The sequence below is a fragment of the Pseudophryne corroboree genome, chromosome 1 (assembly GCF_028390025.1).
Source record: "Pseudophryne corroboree isolate aPseCor3 chromosome 1, aPseCor3.hap2, whole genome shotgun sequence".
NCBI classification, from domain to species: Eukaryota; Metazoa; Chordata; class Amphibia; order Anura; family Myobatrachidae; genus Pseudophryne; species Pseudophryne corroboree.
The window spans coordinates 917159249-917178428 of NC_086444.1; the positions used below are offsets into that span (position 1 = coordinate 917159249).

The 19180-nt window shown below is 46.5% G+C and overlaps 1 protein-coding gene across 6 annotated transcripts in view; it reads right to left on the reverse strand.

Moving 5' to 3' along the window:
- MFSD8 (major facilitator superfamily domain containing 8) overlaps positions 1-19180 on the reverse strand; it is a 52340-nt gene that overhangs the window by 25130 nt on the left and 8030 nt on the right. For 5 of the 6 annotated variants that reach the window (XM_063920322.1, XM_063920321.1, XM_063920320.1 and 2 more), the window contains 7 exons: positions 13981-14221; positions 13705-13818; positions 13473-13617; positions 11776-11834; positions 11044-11149; positions 10250-10384; positions 4274-4377 (listed from right to left, as the gene is read on the reverse strand). In XM_063920322.1, coding sequence (XP_063776392.1) covers positions 4274-4377; positions 10250-10384; positions 11044-11149; positions 11776-11834; positions 13473-13617; positions 13705-13818; positions 13981-14221 — 904 coding nt within the window. Of the gene's footprint in view, positions 1-4273; positions 4378-10245; positions 10385-11043; positions 11150-11775; positions 11835-13472; positions 13618-13704; positions 13819-13980; positions 14222-19180 lie in introns of those variants that run through there. The other variant, XM_063920325.1, reaches the window with a different exon arrangement.

The window sequence follows — 19180 nt, forward strand, 5'->3', positions numbered from 1 at the left end:
CCCCATATGCCGCTTTGAGTCGGCGTCTCCCGTCCACTGTCGGGTCCACAAGAGTCGCCCAGCAGAAATAGACATAGCGTTTATTCTGGAGCTTAGTAAACAAATGTCTCTCTGAGCATCCCTCATATACAAGGCAGCATCTCTGATATGCTCAATGGTCATTAGAATGGTATCGCTATCTAAGGTGTCAATCTCCGTAGATAGGGAGTCTGCCCATGCCACGACAGCACTACAAACCCAGGCCGACGCCATGGCCGGTCTAACGATAGTTCCTGAATGTGTGTAAATGTGCTTCATGGTAAGTTCCTGCTTGCGATCAGCAGGATCCTTGAGGGAAGCAGTATCTGGAGAAGGCAGTGCCACCTTCTTGGATAAGCGTGTCAGTGCCTTGTCTACTTTAGGCGAAGATTCCCATCGTATCCTATCCTTCTGTGGAAAAGGATACGCCATAACAATCCTTTTGGGAACATTTAGTCTCCTATCCGGAGACTCCCAAGCCTTTTCGCACAATTCAGTTAGCTCAAATGAGGACGGAAACGTGACCTCAGGCTTTTTCCCTTTATACATGTGAACCCTCGTGTCAAGGACAGGGGGTTCCTCAGTGATATGCAAAACCTCTTTTATGGCAATAATCATGTATCGAATACCCTTTGCCACCTTCGGCTGTAATTTTGCATCCTCATAGTCGACACTAGAGTCAGTATCTGTGTCAGCGACCTGGGATATGGGGCGCTTTTGAGACCCTGAAGGCTACCTGACTGATCCCTAGCCTCATACTTGTCTAACCTTTTATGCAGGAGATTCACATTTGCATTTAAGACATTCAGCATATCCACCCAGTCCGGTGTCGGCGTTGCCGACGGCGACCTGACATTCAAACACTCCCCCTCCACATTAAGCGAGCCTTCCTCGTCAAACATGTCGACACACACGTACCGACACACTTCACACACACAGGGAAACTCTTTTCTGAAGACAGTATCCCCTTTAAGGCTCTTTGGAGAGACAGAGAGAGAGTATGCCAGCACACACCCCAGTGCAATGACCTGACCCTGGAGACCAACACAAAATGTTTTTCCACAGCAGCGCTGTATAATATCTTATCCGCCAATTATGTGCCCCCCCCCCCCCTCTCTTTTAAACACCCCTTCGCCGTGTGTAAGCAGGGGAGAGTCCGGGGAGCTTCCTCTCAGCATTCTGTGGAGAGAAAAATGGCGCTGGTGAGTGCTGAGGGAGAAGCCCCGCCCCCTCGGCGGCGGGCTTCGGTCCCGCTCAAATTTGTGTAAAAATGGCGGGGGCTCTTTTATATACATGTACAGTGCCCAGCTGTACATGTATATATCTTTTTGCCATGTTTTGAGGTGTTATTATTGCTGCCCTTGGCGCCCCCCCTGCGCCCTGCACCCATACAGTGACCGGAGTGTGTGAGGTGTGTGGAGCAATGACGCACAGCTGTGGTGCTGTGCGTTACCTCAGTGAAGCCGCTGAAGGCTTCTGCCGCCTGAGACGTCTTCTTGCTTCTGTTCTTCTGGCTCTGTGAGGAGAACGGTGGCGTGGCTCCGGGGGTGGACGCCCAGGACGAACCTGTGTTCACCCCCTCTGGAGCTAATGGTGTCCAGTAGCCGAGGAAGCAGAGCCTATCATTAGGTAGGTCTGCTCCTCTCTCCCCAGTCCCTCGATGCAGGGAGCCTGTTGCCAGCAGTGCTCCCTGTAAAAATAGAAAAATCCAAACAAAAATGCTTTCTAATGCAAAGAACTCAGGAGAGCTCCCTGCAGTGCACCCATCTTCCTCTGGGCACAGTGTAAAACTGAGGTCTGGAGGAGGGACATAGAGGGAGGAGCCAGTGCACACCCAGAATCCAGAGCTTTCTTAAAGTGCCCTATCTCCTGAGGAGCCCGTCTATTCCCCATGGTCCTTACGGAGTCCCCAGCATCCTCTAGGACGTTAGAGAAATATATATATATATATATATATATATATATATATATATATATATATATATATATATATATATATAAATTCAAAAGGCCAGTTCCATATCCTGAACGTGCTCAGTGGGAGCCAGTGCAAGCTCTCCAACAGCTCCAACTGTGAGTGAGACGGAACAGACCTATCACTGCAGGACAGACCCAACTACCAGGGAGATATTAGTGCAGGAGTTATGGGATATGTTGGATATATGGGAGTATTGGAAATATTAGTGCAGGTCAGAACAAGATTGAGCAGAGTATGCAGAGGGACGAGCAGCCTTCAGAGAGGGGGAGTAAGGAGAACTGGGGTGACTTGGTCTCTTGATTAGTATATACAGGTTGAGTATCTCATATCCAAATATTCCGAAATACGGAATTTTTTGAGTGGGAGTGAGATAGTGAAACCTTTGTTTTCTGATGGCTCAATGTACACAAACTTTGTTTAATGCACAAAGTTATTAAAAATATTGTATAAAATTACCCTCGGGCTGTGTGTATAAGGTGTATATGAAACATAAATGCATTCTGTGCTTAGACTTAGGTCCCATCACCATGATATCTCATTATGATACGCAATTATTCCAAAATACGGAAAAATCCGATATCCAAAATACTTTTGGTCCCAAACATTTTGGATAAGGAATACTCAACCTGTATAAAAATGATTAAGGATTTAGGTAGACTAGAGGACTGGTCATGAGCATGGCAATTAAGGTTTAATGCCAAAAAATGCAAAATCATGCACTTGGGTCTCAAAAATCCAAAGGCTAAATATAGTATTGACTGCACTATACTGGAAACTACTGAGGAGGAAAGGGCTCTAGGAGTCACTATTTCAGATAAGCAATGTAACAAAGCAATGAGAAAGGCAAGTCAGATGCTTGGTTGTATAGAGAAAGAGGAATCAGCAGCAGGAAAAAAGAAGTAATAATACCACTGTATAGGTCATTCGTTTGGCCTCATCTAGATTACTGTGTTCAATTCTGGAGGCCATGGGCGGGATGTAATGTCGACCGAGTTCGGCGGCTGTGCGGGATGCCGGCCAAACTCTGACGTTTTTTTAAAAGGACAATCACTTACAAGGCAAAACAGAGTTTGGCCGGTATCCCGCATGTCCGCTGAACTCGGACGGCATTACATCCGGCCCCATATCTCCATAACGATATTTATACAGTAGATACTGTACAAAGAAGGGCAACTAAAATGGAGCATGGCCTATATCATAAAACATACCCAGAAAGACTAAAAGATCTTAACATGTATAGTTTGGAGCACAGAAGGGAAATGGGGGACAAAATAGAAACTTTGAAATACATCAAGGGTTTTAACAAAGGACAAGAGGGAAACATTCTTCAAAAGGAAGATTAAGTATTTGAACTCGAGGACATACACTGAAACTGAAGGGAGGGAGGCTCAGGGGAAATTTAAGGGACAATTAATTCACAGAAAGAATAGTGGGTAAGTGGCATAGCCTCCTGTCGGAGGTGGTAAAGCCTAAGACAGTAGAGCAATTTAAAAATACTTGGGATAGGCATATCAGACTAAATGTGCCAAGTGATTCTTATCTGCCGGCAAATTCTGTTTATGTATGAACAGATGGAGCCATCTTTATTTTGGCCTTTAATAGGATTAATTGAGCCAGGGCAGTCGGACTTAATCCCCTGATGTATTGTTCTCTCTTTATTGTATTGCAGCTGAGAACAATAGATGAAGGGCTTATGCTAATAAACCAATGTGTACCTAGGCGCAGCAGAGAAGCCAAAATAACTGTGGCTACATCTGTATATATAATGAATGTATCCCTGGCATGAATGAGCCGCTACGCCCCGTGCAACGCAGTGCAATATTAATTTGATATACGGCTCTTGTATATAGTTGTATATAGTGTGTGACTGAGTCTGCATATGAGGCAGAACAGAACTTGTATTGGATAAAAGCTGTAGCTGCTACAGTACATTGTAGCACTTCATGTATAGATTGAGAGACTCAGTTGCACACAGATATACAAGTGTCATATCAAATTAATCAGCACAGTCTCCCGGTGCATCCTAGTCACATTGCGTTGCGACTGAGATGCATTTTAGAAAAAAAGATACACCATGCTAGACGATTCTCACGTGACCATGTGTGCCAAGAGGGGCTGTTTGGCGTGACTGCAGCAAAAATTTATGAGGACATATCAATTTAAATTTTAATTTGAGTTCAGTTTGGGAATTGGCAGAATATTTTGTAATAGGATTTGGGTGAATTCTTAAAAGTGTATTTTGAGCCTCACTATGCAATTTTAGGGAGGTTTACTTACCTGCCCACTGGATTTTGGGGTACTGATGTCCCCAAGGTAATAATATAAAGAACCCAACCCAAATAGTAGCCAGACCGCCAAGGAGCAGAATACGCTCTCCAGTCCTGTATCAAAATGTAAAACAAGAATGGGAAAGATATGTAACAGTGTCTTCTACTTGAACACATGGAAAAAATAAGAATTTACTTACCGATAATTCTATTTCTCGTAGTCCGTAGTGGATGCTGGGGACTCCGTCAGGACCATGGGGAACAGCGGCTCCGCAGGAGACAGGGCACAAAAATAAAGCTTTAGGATCAGGTGGTGTGTACTGGCTCCTCCCCCTATGACCCTCCTCCAAGCCTCAGTTAGGATACTGTGCCCGGACGAGCGTACACAATAAGGAAGGATATTGAACCCCGGGTAAGACTCATACCAGCCACACCAATCACACCGTATAACTTGTGATCTGAACCCAGTTAACAGTATGACAAACGTAGGAGCCTCTGAACAGACGGCTCACAACAAATAACAACCCGATTTTTTTGTAACAATAACTATGTACAAGCATTGCAGACAATCCGCACTTGGGATGGGCGCCCAGCATCCACTACGGACTACGAGAAATAGAATTATCGGTAAGTAAATTCTTATTTTCTCTAACGTCCTAAGTGGATGCTGGGGACTCCGTCAGGACCATGGGGATTATACCAAAGCTCCCAAACGGGCGGGAGAGTGCGGATGACTCTGCAGCACCGAATGAGAGAACTCAAGGTCCTCCTCAGCCAGGGTATCAAATTTGTAGAATTTTGCAAACGTATTTGCCCCTGACCAAGTAGCAGCTCGGCAGAGTTGTAATGCCGAGACTCCCCGGGCAGCCGCCCAGGATGAGCCCACTTTCCTTGTGGAATGGGCCTTGACAGATTTAGGTTGTGGCAAGCCTGCCACAGAATGTGCAAGTTGAATTGTGCTACAAATCCAACGAGCAATCGTCTGCTTAGAAGCAGGAGCACCCATCTTGTTGGGTGCATACAATATAAGCAGTGAGTCAGACTTTCTGACTCCCGCCGTTCTTGAAATATATATTTTCAATGCCCGGACCACGTCCAACAACTTGGAATCCTCCAACTCGTTAGTAGCCGCAGGCACCACAATAGGCTGGTTCAGGTGAAACGCTGACACCACCTTAGGCAGAAAATGAGGACGCGTCCGCAGTTTTGCCCTGTCCGTATGGAAAATCAGATATGGGCTCTTATATGATAAAGCCGCCAATTCTGATACTCTCCTGGCTGAAGCCAGGGCCAGTAGCATGGTTACTTTCCATGTGAGATACTTCAGCTCCACCGATTTGAGCGGCTCAAACCAATGGGATTTGAGAAAATCCAAGACTACATTAAGATCCCACGGTGCCACTGGGGGCACAACCGGGGGCTGTATATGTAGTACTCCTTTTACAAAAGTCTGGACTTCAGGAACTGAAGCCAATTCTTTCTGGAAGAAAATCGACAGGGCCGAAATTTGAACCTTAATGGACCCCAATTTGAGGCCCATAGACAATCCTGTTTGCAGGAAATGTAGGAATCGACCCAGTTGAAATTCCTCCGTGGGGGCCTTCCTGGCCTCACACCACGCAACATATTTTCTCCAAATGCGGTGATAATGTTGTGCAGTCACCTCCTTCCTGGCTTTTACCAGTGTAGGAATGACCTCTTCCGGAATGCCTTTTTCCTTTAGAATTCGGCGTTCAACCGCCATGCCGTCAAACGCAGCCGCGGTAAGTCTTGGAATAGACACGGTCCCTGCTGAAGCAGGTCCCGTCTTAGAGGTAGAGGCCACGGATCCTCCGTGAGCATCTCTTGAAGTTCCGGGTACCAAGTTCTTCTTGGCCAATCCGGAGCCACTAGTATCGTTCTTACTCCCTTCTGCCGTATAATTCTCAGTACTTTTGGTATGAGAGGCAGAGGAGGGAACACATACACTGACTGGAACACCCACGGTGTTACCAGAGCGTCCACAGCTATTGCCTGAGGATCTCTTGACCTGGCGCAATACCTGTCCAGTTTTTTGTTGAGGCGGGACGCCATCATATCCACCATTGGTTTTTCCCAACGGTTCACAATCATGTGGAAGACTTCTGGATGAAGTCCCCACTCTCCCGGGTGTAGATCGTGTCTGCTGAGGAAGTCTGCTTCCCAGTTGTCCACTCCCGGAATGAATACTGCTGACAGTGCTATCACATGATCTTCCGCCCAGCGAAGAATCCTTGCAGCTTCTGCCATTGCTGTCCTGCTTCTTGTGCCGCCCTGTCTGTTTACGTGGGCGACTGCCGTGATGTTGTCCGACTGGATCAACACCGGCTGACCCTGAAGCAGGGGTTTTGCCGGACTTAGAGCATTGTAAATCGCTCTTAGCTCCAGTATATTTATGTGAAGAGACATCTCCAGGCTTGACCATACTCCCTGGAAGTTTCTTCCTTGTGTGACCGCTCCCCAGCCTCTCAGACTGGCATCCGTGGTCACCAGGACCCAGTCCTGTATGCCGAATCTGCGGCCCTCTAACAGATGAGCACTCTGCAACCACCACAGAAGAGACACCCTTGTCCGTGGCGATAAGGTTATCCGCTGATGCATCTGCAGATGCGATCCGGACCATTTGTCCAGCAGATCCCACTGAAAAGTTTGTGCGTGGAATCTGCCGAATGGAATCGCTTCGTAAGAAGCCACCATCTTTCCCAGGACTCTTGTGCATTGATGTACAGACACTGTCCCTGGTTTTAGGAGGTTCCTGACAAGTTCGGATAACTCCCTGGCTTTCTCCTCCGGAAGAAACACCTTTTTCTGAACCGTGTCCAGAATCATTCCCAGGAACAGCAGACGTGTTGTCGGGGTCAACTGAGATTTTGGAAAATTCAGAATCCACCCGTGTTGTTGCAGCACTACTTGGGTTAGTGCTACTCCGTCCTCCAGCTGTTCTCTGGACCTTGCCCTTATCAGGAGATCGTCCAAGTAAGGGATAATTAATACGCCTCTTCTTCGCAGAAGAATCATCATTTCGGCCATTACCTTGGTAAAGACCCGAGGTGCCGTGGACAATCCAAACGGCAGCGTCTGAAACTGATAATGACAGTTTTGCACCACGAACCTGAGGTACCCTTGATGTGAAGGGCAAATTGGGACATGCAGGTAAGCATCCTTTATGTCCAGGGACACCATAAAGTCCCCTTCTTCCAGATTCGCTATCACTGCTCTGAGTGACTCCATCTTGAACTTGAATTTTTGTATGTACAGGTTCAAAGATTTCAGATTTAGAATAGGTCTTACCGAGCCGTCCGGCTTCGGTACCACAAATAGCGTGGAGTAATACCCCTTTCCCTGTTGTAGGAGGGGTACCTTGACTATCACCTGCTGAGCAAACAGCTTGTGAATGGCTTCCAATACCGTCGCCCTGTCTGAGGGAGACGTTGGCAAAGCAGACTTTAGGAACCGGCGAGGGGGAGACTTCTCGAATTCCAACCTGTAACCCTGAGATACTACCTGCAGAATCCAGGGGTCCACCTGTGAGCAAGCCCACTGTGCGCTGAAATTCTTGAGTCGACCCCCCACCGTTCCTGAGTCCGCTTGTAAGGCCCCAGCGTCATGCTGAGGGCTTTGCAGAACCCTGGGAGGGCTTCTGTTCCAGGGCAGGGGCTGCTTGCTGCCCTCTCTTACCCCTTCCTCTGCCCCTAGGCAGATATGACTGTCCTTTTGTCCGCTTGTTCTTATAGGACCGAAAGGACTGCGGCTGAAAAGACGGTGTCTTTTTCTGTTGGGAGGGGGTCTGAGGTAAAAAGGTGGATTTTCCGGCAGTTGCCGTGGCCACCAGATCCGATAGACCGACGCCAAATAATTCCTCCCCTTTATACGGCAATACTTCCATATGTCGTTTGGAATCCGCATCACCTGACCACTGTCGCGTCCATAAACTCCTTCTGGCAGATATGGACATCGCATTTACTCTCGATGCCAGAGTGCAAATATCTCTCTGCGCATCTCGCATATAAAGGAAAGCATCCTTTAATTGCTCTATAGTCAATAAAATACTGTCCCTATCCAGGGTATCAATATTTTCAGTCAGGGAATCCAACCAGACGACCCCAGCACTGCACATCCAGGCTGAGGCGATGGCCGGTCGCAGTATAACACCAGTATGTGTGTATATACTTTTTAGGGTAGTTTCCAGTCTCCTATCTGCTGGATCCTTGAGGGCGGCCGTATCCGGAGACGGTAACGCCACTTGTTTTGATAAGCGTGTGAGCGCCTTATCCACCCTAGGGGGTGTTTCCCAGCGCGCCCTAACCTCTGGCGGGAAAGGGTATAATGCTAATAACTTTTTTGAAATTAGCATTTTTCTATCTGGGTTAAACCACGCTTCATCACATACATCATTTAATTCCTCTGATTCAGGAAAAACTACAGGTAGTTTTTTCACCCCCCACATAATACCCCTTTTTGTGGTACTTGCAGCATCAGAGATATGCAAAGCCTCCTTCATTGCCGTGATCATATAACGTGTGGCCCTACTTGAAAATACGTTTGTTTCATCACCGTCGACACTAGATTCAGTGTCTGTGTCTGGGTCTGTGTCGACCGACTGAGGTAAAGGGCGCTTTACAGCCCCTGACGGTGTCTGAGACGCCTGGGCAGGTACTAACTGGTTTGCCGGCCGTCTCATGTCGTCAACTGATTTTTGTAATGTGCCGACATTATCACGTAATTCCATAAACAAAGCCATCCATTCCGGTGTCGACTCCCTGGGGGGTGACATCACCATTATCGGCAATTGCTCTGCCTCCACGCCAACATCGTCCTCATACATGTCGACACACACGTACCGACACACAGCAGACACACAGGGAATGCTCTTATCGAAGACAGGACCCCACTAGCCCTTTGGGGAGACAGAGGGAGAGTTTGCCAGCACACACCCAAGCGCTATAATATATATGGGAACAACCTTATATAAGTGTTGTTCCTTATAGCAGCTTAAATATATCCAGTATATCGCCAAAAAATGCCCCCCCTCTCTGTTTTACCCTGTTTCTGTAGTGCAGTGCAGGGGAGAGTCCTGGGAGCCTTCCTCACAGCGGAGCTGAGCAGGAAAATGGCGCTGTGTGCTGAGGAGAATAAGCCCCACCCCCTATTTCGGCGGGCTTTCCTCCTGTGGATTTAGATAACTGGCATGGGTTAAATACATACATATAGCCTTAATGGCTATATGTGATGTATTCTTTTGCCATAAGGTAATAAAATATTGCTGCCCAGGGCGCCCCCAGCAGCGCCCTGCACCCTCCGTGACCGCTTGGTGTGAAGTGTGTGACAACAATGGCGCACAGCTGCAGTGCTGTGCGCTACCTTCATGAAGACTGAAGAGCCTTCTGCCGCCTGTTTCCGGACCTTCAATCTTCAGCATCTGTAAGGGGGGTCGGCGGCGCGGCTCCGGGACGAACCCCAGGGTGAGACCTGTGTTCCGACTCCCTCTGGAGCTAATGGTGTCCAGTAGCCAAAGAATCCAATCCATCCTGCACGCAGGTGAGTTGAAATTCTCTCCCCTAAGTCCCTCGATGCAGTGAGCCTGTTGCCAGCAGGACTCACTGAAAATAAAAAACCTAAAAAACTTTTTCTAAGCAGCTCTTTAAGAGAGCCACCTAGATTGCACCCTGCTCGGACGGGCACAAAAACCTAACTGGGGCTTGGAGGAGGGTCATAGGGGGAGGAGCCAGTACACACCACCTGATCCTAAAGCTTTATTTTTGTGCCCTGTCTCCTGCGGAGCCGCTGTTCCCCATGGTCCTGACGGAGTCCCCAGCATCCACTTAGGACGTTAGAGAAAATACATGTTCAATTTCTAATATAATTTCTAATAACATTTTTGAGCAGTACTGGAGAAATAGGTAAAATCTAAACATCTCACACAAGCACAAATGTATCTATCAGAGGGGGAAGTATTTCACCAACTTACTTCTTGGAAAGAATTTTCACTGCAATGAATACTGCCACTGACTCAAAACCAATCGCAGCCAAGATAATTCCATTGTAGAGCACAGCCTGGGATCTGGTCCATGCATACATGTCCATTGTTAATGGTGTGGCAATCCTTGAAGAATACAAATAGTTAGAGGATAACCTGAGATGAATTACAGAGCAAAGCCATATCACTCCACATTTAAATAGAAATAAACCTTTGCATGTGAAAGACTGCAGTACTGTATCTATAAACACGAAACATTAAGGGGGGTACACACGGAGAGATCCGTGCTTAAAATCTAAGCAATCTTGCTAGATTGCTTAGATTTTAAGCACGGATCTGCCGTGTGTATGCCCTCCAGCGATAGCGATGCGCGGCCCCGCGCATCGCTATCGCCGATGCTAGTTTGAGCCTGCATGCAGGCTCAATCTAGCGGGTCGCTCACTTCACCGTTGTGTGAAGTGAGCGGCCCCCCGTCGGCTTTCCCCCTCGCTCAGCACATCGCGCTGTGCTGAGCGGGGTGACAGATGTGTGCTGAGCGGTCTGTGTTAAGATCGCTCAGCACACATCTCTCCCGTGAGTACCCCCCTTTAGGGTTAAAACCAAAAATATTGGAAAACATTCAAGAGAAGTGGAAGAGAAAATTAGTAAAAAAGGAACACTTGCACAGAATACAATTATATGGATTTTATACAAGGTTCAGTGTATTTTAATTTTCTAAAGAAGAATCAACCTTCTGCCATATTTCACCTATTAGATAATAGATAAAACTTTTTAGCAATACTCACGTTTCAAAAAGAGCAAATACAAACAAAATGACGAAGAAGAGGACATTTGAGGAGACAACAGCAATCTGGTCAACCGGCTCATCATTATCTTTTTCTGTATTTGTGACTGAAACATAAGAAGTTCAGTAAACTGATTGGAGACACATTAGGAAACAGCAGACAATGGACTAATAGGTAAATATGATAGGATGTAACTCAAGAGGGTCTTCAGTAAGTTATTACTGTGCAGTAAAAGTACAGGCACAACTGAAAAGAAGATTGAGTTAGACAGAAGACATATTGCTAAAGACAATTCTTTTAGACTATGTAGGTATTTTTGGAAATTTTACTATGTCATTTTAATCCTTAAAGATATTTATTCGCATGACCATGATAAATGGGACTTTTGATCTAGAAGAGTAAAATCTCTGATCACCAGAACTGTTGACAATCATTGCCTCGGCAGCTGAGTGATATTCTGCAGCAATATGTTATAAGGCTGGACTTGAAAGCAAGAAAAAGCTCTAATGCAGGTGATAAGAGCAGCTTTACCTGGCAGTAGGTCTCTTTGGCCTTATATAAATATGCTACATATTTGGCCCTTTCCATTTACACTTTTTCTTAGTGTAATTGTGGTCAAATGCAGCAATCGGAATTAGCCGCTGGAAACCTCTTTAAATCTATTTTGTTCTCTATTCACTTATGAGTACAATCCTCATGTATATGTTATGTATACTTATCAGTAGACATTACCTTCAGAATCATAGTTAATACTTCCCATGTGCCTCCCCAGGTCATCCACTTTATGTTCTCTGCAAGAAGAAAATACATTTAGATTTCTTAAGACAAGGGAAGATATTTATGTTGGTGCAATTTTGTTCATGGCTAGGTTAGTAGAAGTTCTTTTATATATAGGCACCCAATGTAGGGACTGGCAACGGCAGAAAAAGGTTTGGCAAAGAAAGCACTGCATTCAGACTGGATTGGAAGTGTGTATGTCTGGTTAGAGGATGGATCTCTGGTCACAGGCACAAAAGGTGAATTTATGTGCATTTTTGTGTATGTTATGATGTTATGTATGCAATAGGGTGTATGGTAGTGGGTACTGGGCAGTGACAGTGCGACTGCACGTAACTGCCCTGACTTTTGAAAGTGCAGTGGGAGTGTTGTGGGTGTGTATCAAAAGCTCCATGTGATTCTAAAGGTGTGCACACACGGTAAGATTTATCCTTGCAATTTTGACTATATAGTCAAAATTGCAAGGAAAGTTAGTGCGATTTGCACTGTTAGGCAGCGTGCGATACCAATGCGCAGTCCCGAGGGGTATCGCATCGCAAAGAAAGATAGACTCTGCAAGCAAGTCAATGTTGACTATATAGTGTACTATCTAGTACAAAGTATAGTCAAAATTGGCACTTAGGTGCTCATTCCGAGTTGTTCGCTCGCTAGCAGTTTTTAGCAGCCGTGCAAACGCTATGCCACTTCCCACTGGGAGTGTATTTTAGCTTAGCAGAAGTGCAAACGAAAGGATCGCAGAGTGACTACAAAGTTTTTTTGTACAGTTTTAGAGTAGCTCAAAACCTACTCAGCGCTTGCGATCACTTCAGACTATTCAGTTCCTGTTTTGACGTCACAAACACGCCCTGCGTTCGCCCAGCCACGCCTGCGTTTTTCCTGGCACGCCTGCGTTTTTTTGGACACTCCCTGAAAACGGTCAGTTGACACCCAGAAATGCCCACTTCATGTCAATCACTCTGCGGCCAGCAGTGCGACTGAAAAGCTTCGCTAGACCCTGTGTGAAACTACATCGTTCGTTGTAATAGTACATCGCGCGTGCGCATTGCGCCGCATACGCATGCACAGAAGTGCTGTTTTTTTTTGCCTCATCGCTGCACAGCGAACTAATGCAGCTAGGGAACTCGGAATGACCACCTTAGTCAAAATCAGCACTTAGTCAAAATCTCACATAGTCAAAATCGAAGGTACAGATAAGATAGTCAAAATCGGTGCTTCTGGGCTCTGGGGGAGTTCAAAGGAAATCGCATACTCAAAATCGGAGATAGTCACTATCGCACCGTGTGTACGCACCTTAAGTTGGGCGTATGGGAAAAGGAAGCCTGCTTCTGATGGATCTCTCATCTCTCTTTATCCTATTATGTTCTCTCCACCCTTTTACCCAATTATCCTGTGCAGGGATTATGTCAGAAGCCCTGGGGAGAAACCCTACTTTATTACAGTTCAGTCCAGTCGGATATGCCACAGCTAACATATTCTACTTGATGGGATTATAAGTATTCTGTGCTACAATATGCGGAATACAGTATATGTATGTGTTCTCTGGAGTACTGCCTGCTTCTGATCAGACTGTTATTCTATATGTCTCTTTAGACTATGCTAGGGAGCTAGGTCATAAAAAAACCTTGGATAGATCTGCTAGAAGAGAAACTTACCTGAATATTGCAAAGATCAGAATTATATTCACAATGCCAAGGAGAGCACCCATGAGGGATGGCACAGTGTACATGTTCAACTGAAGGTCAATGGCTTCAAAGGTCACACCCCTCTCACCAATCAAAGTAAAGGCGGCCTGGAAAGCTGACAACCACAGAAGGAAGTCTGTGAGCATTTATTCAGAATGATAGAGCCATCATCAACCCACACCACCCCCTGCAATACACCTACCAGGGCCCAGGATAAATCCTAGAGCTTGGAAAGCACTAATATTTGCCATTGCACTTGTCCTCTCTGATAGCGAAGTAGCACCAGCGACATACGAACGTACAACTGCAACATTTCCTACAAAATAAGCAGACACAGGATTTCTTGATAATATCATACGTATTATATTGTTTTCATTACCTGAGGATGCTTACTAACTGCACAGTTCATTACAATTCTATTTCATTTCTATACAGCAGCTGTACAACAAAATTAGTTTCTATTTCTCCAGTGACACACCTGATCCAAAGCCAACTAATGCTCGGGCAATGAGCATATAATACTTGTTGTGTGCAGCGGGCACATGCACATAGGCATATAAGAAGCTGGCAGCCACCAGTATGGATATGGAGACAATGAGAGGTTCTCTTCTTGGTCTGTGATTGGACCACAAGCCAAACAAGGGCGAAGCAACCATCTGGCCCAAACTGTAGGAAGCTATAACCCAGCCAAGGAAGCCTGCATCAGCACTTGGGTCAATCTGGGGAAAATGATGAAAGGGTTTAATAATGATTACTATTTGACATAGGCTTCTACCATCTATAACAGGTCTGGCGAACCTGTGGCTCTCCAGCTGTTGTGAAACTACAAGTCCAAGTATTCCGTGCCACAGTTTTGCTATTTGGGAATGCTAAATCTGTGGCAGGGCATGCTGGGAAGTGTAGTTTCACAACACCTGAAGAGCCACAGGTTAGCCAGGCCTGATCTATACTGAAAGTGAGAAAGTATTTAGTTAAGACGTAACAGTTCAGTTATCACAAGAAAACTATTAAATCCATATTATAAACTGTCCCTACTAATGCGTTATAACATCAATCCGAAATCCAAGAAGGTACAGTTTAGCATAAGACTAAGCAACAAATCTAAAAAAGATGATTACATAATTTGATTTCTTATGTACAGTGCATCTGGAAAGTATTCACAGCACTTCACTTTTTCCATATTTTGTTATGTTACAGCCTTATTCCACAATGAAATAAAAAAAGAATTTTCCCTAAAATTCTACACAGAATACCCCATAATGACAATGTGAAGTTTTTTTTTTTTTGAGATTTTTGCTCATTTATTAAAAATAAAAAACTAAGAAATCACATGTACATAAGTATTCACAGCCTTTTCTCAATACTTTGTTGATGCACCTTTTGCAGCAATTACATCCTCAAGTCTTTTTGAATATGATGCCACAAGCTTGGCACACCTATCTTTGGCCAGTTTCACCCACTGCTCTTTGCAGCACCTCTCCTGCTCCACCAGGTTGGATGGGAAGCGTCGGTGCACAGTCATTTTCAGATCTCTCCAGAGATGTTCAATCAGATTCAAGTCTGGGCTCTGGCTGGGCCACTCAAGGACATTCACAGAGTTGTCCTGAAGCCACTCCTTTGATATCTTGGCTGTGTGCTTAGGGTTGTTGTCCTGCTGAAAGATGAACCATCGCCCCAGTCTGATGTAAAGAGCTCTCTGGAGCAGGTTTTCATCCAGGATGTCGCTGTACATTGCTGCATTCATCTTTCCCTCTATCCTGACTAGTCTCCCGGTTCCTGTCACTGAAAAACATCCCCACAGCATGATGCTGCCAAAACCATGCTTCACTATAAGGATGGTATTGGCCTGGTGATGAGCGGTGCCTGGTATCCTCCAAACATGACGCCTGGCATTCACGCCAAAGAGTTCAATCTTTGTCTCATCAGACCAGAGAATTTTGTTTCTCATGGTCTGAGAGTCCTTCAGGTGCATTTTGGCAAACTCTAGGTGGGCTGCCATGTGCTTTTTACTAAGGAGTGGATTCCATCTGGCCACTCTACCATATAGGCCTGATTGGTGGATTGCTGCAGAGATGGTTGTCCTTCTGGAAGGTTCTCCTCTCTTCACAGAGGAATGCTGTAGCTCTGACAGAGTGACCATCGGGTTCTTGGTCACCTCCCTGACTAGGGCCCTTCTCCCCCAATCGCTCAATTTAGACGGCTGGCCAGCTCTAGGAAGAGTCCTGGTGGTTCCGAACTTCTCCCATTTACGGATGATGGAGGCCACAGTGCTCACTGGGACCTTCAAAGCAGCAGATATTTTTCTGTACCCTTCCCCAGATTTGCGCCCCGAGACAATCCTGTCTCGGAGGTCTACAGAAAATTCCTTTGACTTCAAGTATGGTTTGTGCTCAGTCATGCACTGTCAAGTGCGGGACTAATATATATATATATATATATATATATATATATATATATATATAGAGCAAGTGGAAACAGCCCGGCACTCCATTCCTAATAGTCACAACTGCTGAGGTGCCTTCCCTGTGGGGGATGCAAGCAATCCCAGATAGATAATATGGATATTATGGGCGGCACTCATGCAGACTCCACAGCGTGTGAAGAAGAAGATACTTTAATCAGCCAACATTTTTCGGGGACGTAGCCCCGTCCTCAGGGCCAGACAAGCCATACACAATGATGACATAACATATATAGTGAGGACAAAACTAAAACATTAAGTGCAAATCATACTCACCTGCCACGAGGCGCCGCCGCCCGCCGGACCGTCCAGCCACGCTTCTGCATCGCCTTCCAGTGGCGGTCACCTAGTTTTTTGTTTTCTCTGTTCCCTAGGTGACCGCCAGTGTAATCAGTCTGGTTCCCTAGGATACTCGCCTGCGACGCGGCGCGCCGCTGACGTCACTGGAAGGCGATGCGGAAGCGTGGCTGGACGGTCCGGCGGGCGGCGGCGCCTTGTGGCAGGTGAGTATGATTTGCACTTAATGTTTTAGTTTTGTCCTCACTATGGGGTATATGCAATAGCGGGCGAAATCGCGGCAATTATCGCCGTTTTTTCAATTCGACCAAATTCGCCAGGTGAATTCCGGAAGGTGGCTTCCGGAATTCACCATATGCAATGAAAAACGGATTCGCCAGAGTCGCGGGCGAAAATCGGCCGATTTTGCGGATTTTACCGCGATTTTAAAAAACGGGAAAAAACGGGGAAAAACCCGAAAAAAAAAATGGCGTGGGGTCCCCCCTCCAAAGCATAACCAGCCTCGGGCTCATCGAGCTGGTCCTGGTTCTAAAAATGCAGGGGAAAAATCGGGCAGGGATCCCCCGTATTTTTAAAACCAGCACCGGGCTCTGCGCCTGATGCTGGTGCCAAAAATACGGGGGACAAAACGAGTAGGGGTCCCCCGTATTTTTAACACCAGCATCGGGCTCCACTAGCTGGACAGATAATGCCACAGCCGGGGGTCACTTTTATATAGTGCCCTGCGGCCGTGGCATCAAATATCCAACTAGTCACCCCTGGCCGGGGTACCCTGGGGGAGTGGGGACCCCTTCAATCAAGGGGTCCCCCCCCCCCAGCCACCCAAGGGCCAGGGGTGAAGCCCGAGGCTGTCCCCCCCCATCCAATGGGCTGCGGATGGGAGGGCTGATAGCCTTTGTGTTAAAAAAAAAAGATATTGTTTTTTCCATTAGTACTACAAGTCCCAGCAAGCCTCCCCCGCAAGCTGGTACTTGGAGAACCACAAGTACCAGCATGCGGGAGAAAAACGGGCCCGCTGGTACCTGTAGTACTACTGGGAAAAAAATACCCAAATAAAAACAGGACACACACACCTTGATAGTAAAACTTTATTTCATACGCCGACACACACATACTTACCTGTGTTGACACGCCGACTGCAACGATCTCCGACGATCCGAGGGTACCTGTCAAAAAATTATACTCACCTTCCAGCGTCCAGAGGTCCAGAGGTAAATCCACGTACTTTGTAAAAAAACAAACCGAACACCGAGCCATACCGGACTGAAAGGGGTCCAATGTTTTCACATCAGATCCCTTCCCCCGAATGCCGGGACATCACGTGACTCCTGTCACTGATGTCCCTTCAGCCAATCAGGAAGCGCTACTGCCGTGGCGCTCACCTGATTGGCTGGACGCCGTCTGTACTCTGACAGCGCCTCGCAAAGCCGCTCCATTACTTTCAATGGTGGGAACTTAGCGGCTAGCGGTGGGGTCACCCGCCGGTCAGCCGCTGACCGGCGGGTGACCTCACCGCTAGCCGCTAAGTTCCCACCATTGAATATAATGGAGGGAGCTGTGCGATGCGCTGTCACAGCGATCAGCCAATCAGGTGAGCGCAACGAAGTTGCGCTTCCTGATTGGCTTAGAGACCTGTCAGTGACAGCTGTCACTGACAGATCTTAATCGTGGAAAGGTGTCCCATGTGTCAGCATGGGACCCCTTTCAGTCCGTTTTTGGTGCGGGTAAATGCGCTTTCTTTTTTTGCCAAGTACGTGGATTTATCTCTGGAGCCTGTTGAGGTGAGTATATTGATCTTTTATTTTCAGGTACCCCGGGATTCTACATGGAGAAGAGGACCGATGTCGGCGTGTGAACATAGGTAAGTATGTGTGTGTCGGCAGTGTGTAATAAAGTTTTACTGTCGACGGTGTCTGTGTCCTGTTTTTATTTGGGTATTTTTTTTCCATTAGAACTACAGGTACCAGCGGGCCCGTTTTTCTCCCGCATGCTGGTACTTGTGGTTCTCCAAGTACCAGCTTGCGGGGGAGGCTTGCTGGGACTTGTAGTACTAATGGAAAAAACAATATCTTTTTTTTGAACACAAAGGCTATCAGCCCCCCCATCCGCAGCCCATTGGATGGGGGGGGACAGCCTCGGGCTTCACCCCTGGCCCTTGGGTGGCTGGGGGGGGGGGACCCCTTGATTGAAGGGGTCCCCACTCCCCCAGGGTACCCCGGCCAGGGGTGACTAGTTGGATATTTGATGCCACGGCCGCAGGGCACGGCATAAAAGTGACCCCCGGCTGTGGCATTATCTGTCCAGCTAGTGGAGCCCGATGCTGGTGTTAAAAATACGGGGGACCCCTACTCTTTTTGTCCCCCGTATTTTTGGCACCAGCACCAGGCGCAGAGCCCGGTGCTGGTTTTAAAAATACGGGGGATCCCCTGTCAATTTTTCCCCCGCATTTTTAGAACCAGGACCAGCTCAATGAGCCCGAGGCTGGTTATGCTTTGGAGGGGGGACCCCACGCCATTTTTTTTTCTGATTTTACCGTTCCAGCAATAAAAAAATAAAAATATTATTTTAAAAAATATATAAATAATATTTGTGCCTCCCCCAAAAAAAAAAAAAAACCTAATCCCTTCTAATATAAATAGATCTGCTATTCCCAAAAAAAAAAACACCAAAAAAACCATGTTTAAATTTTTTTTATTTGTTTTCACCCTCCAAAGTGTGGCGGATTGAAAATCGCGAATTTGCTGTCTAAAAGCACTGCAGGCGAATTTCCAAACTTGAATTGAATATGCTGGAGGCGAATTGCAGCATCTGTACCATTGCAGAAAAGGCGAATTCGGAAAAAGGCGAATTGAGAAAAGGCGAATTTTGACGGGCCGTTTTTTTGCGAAAAATGACTGCACTGCATAGGCGAATTGATTTT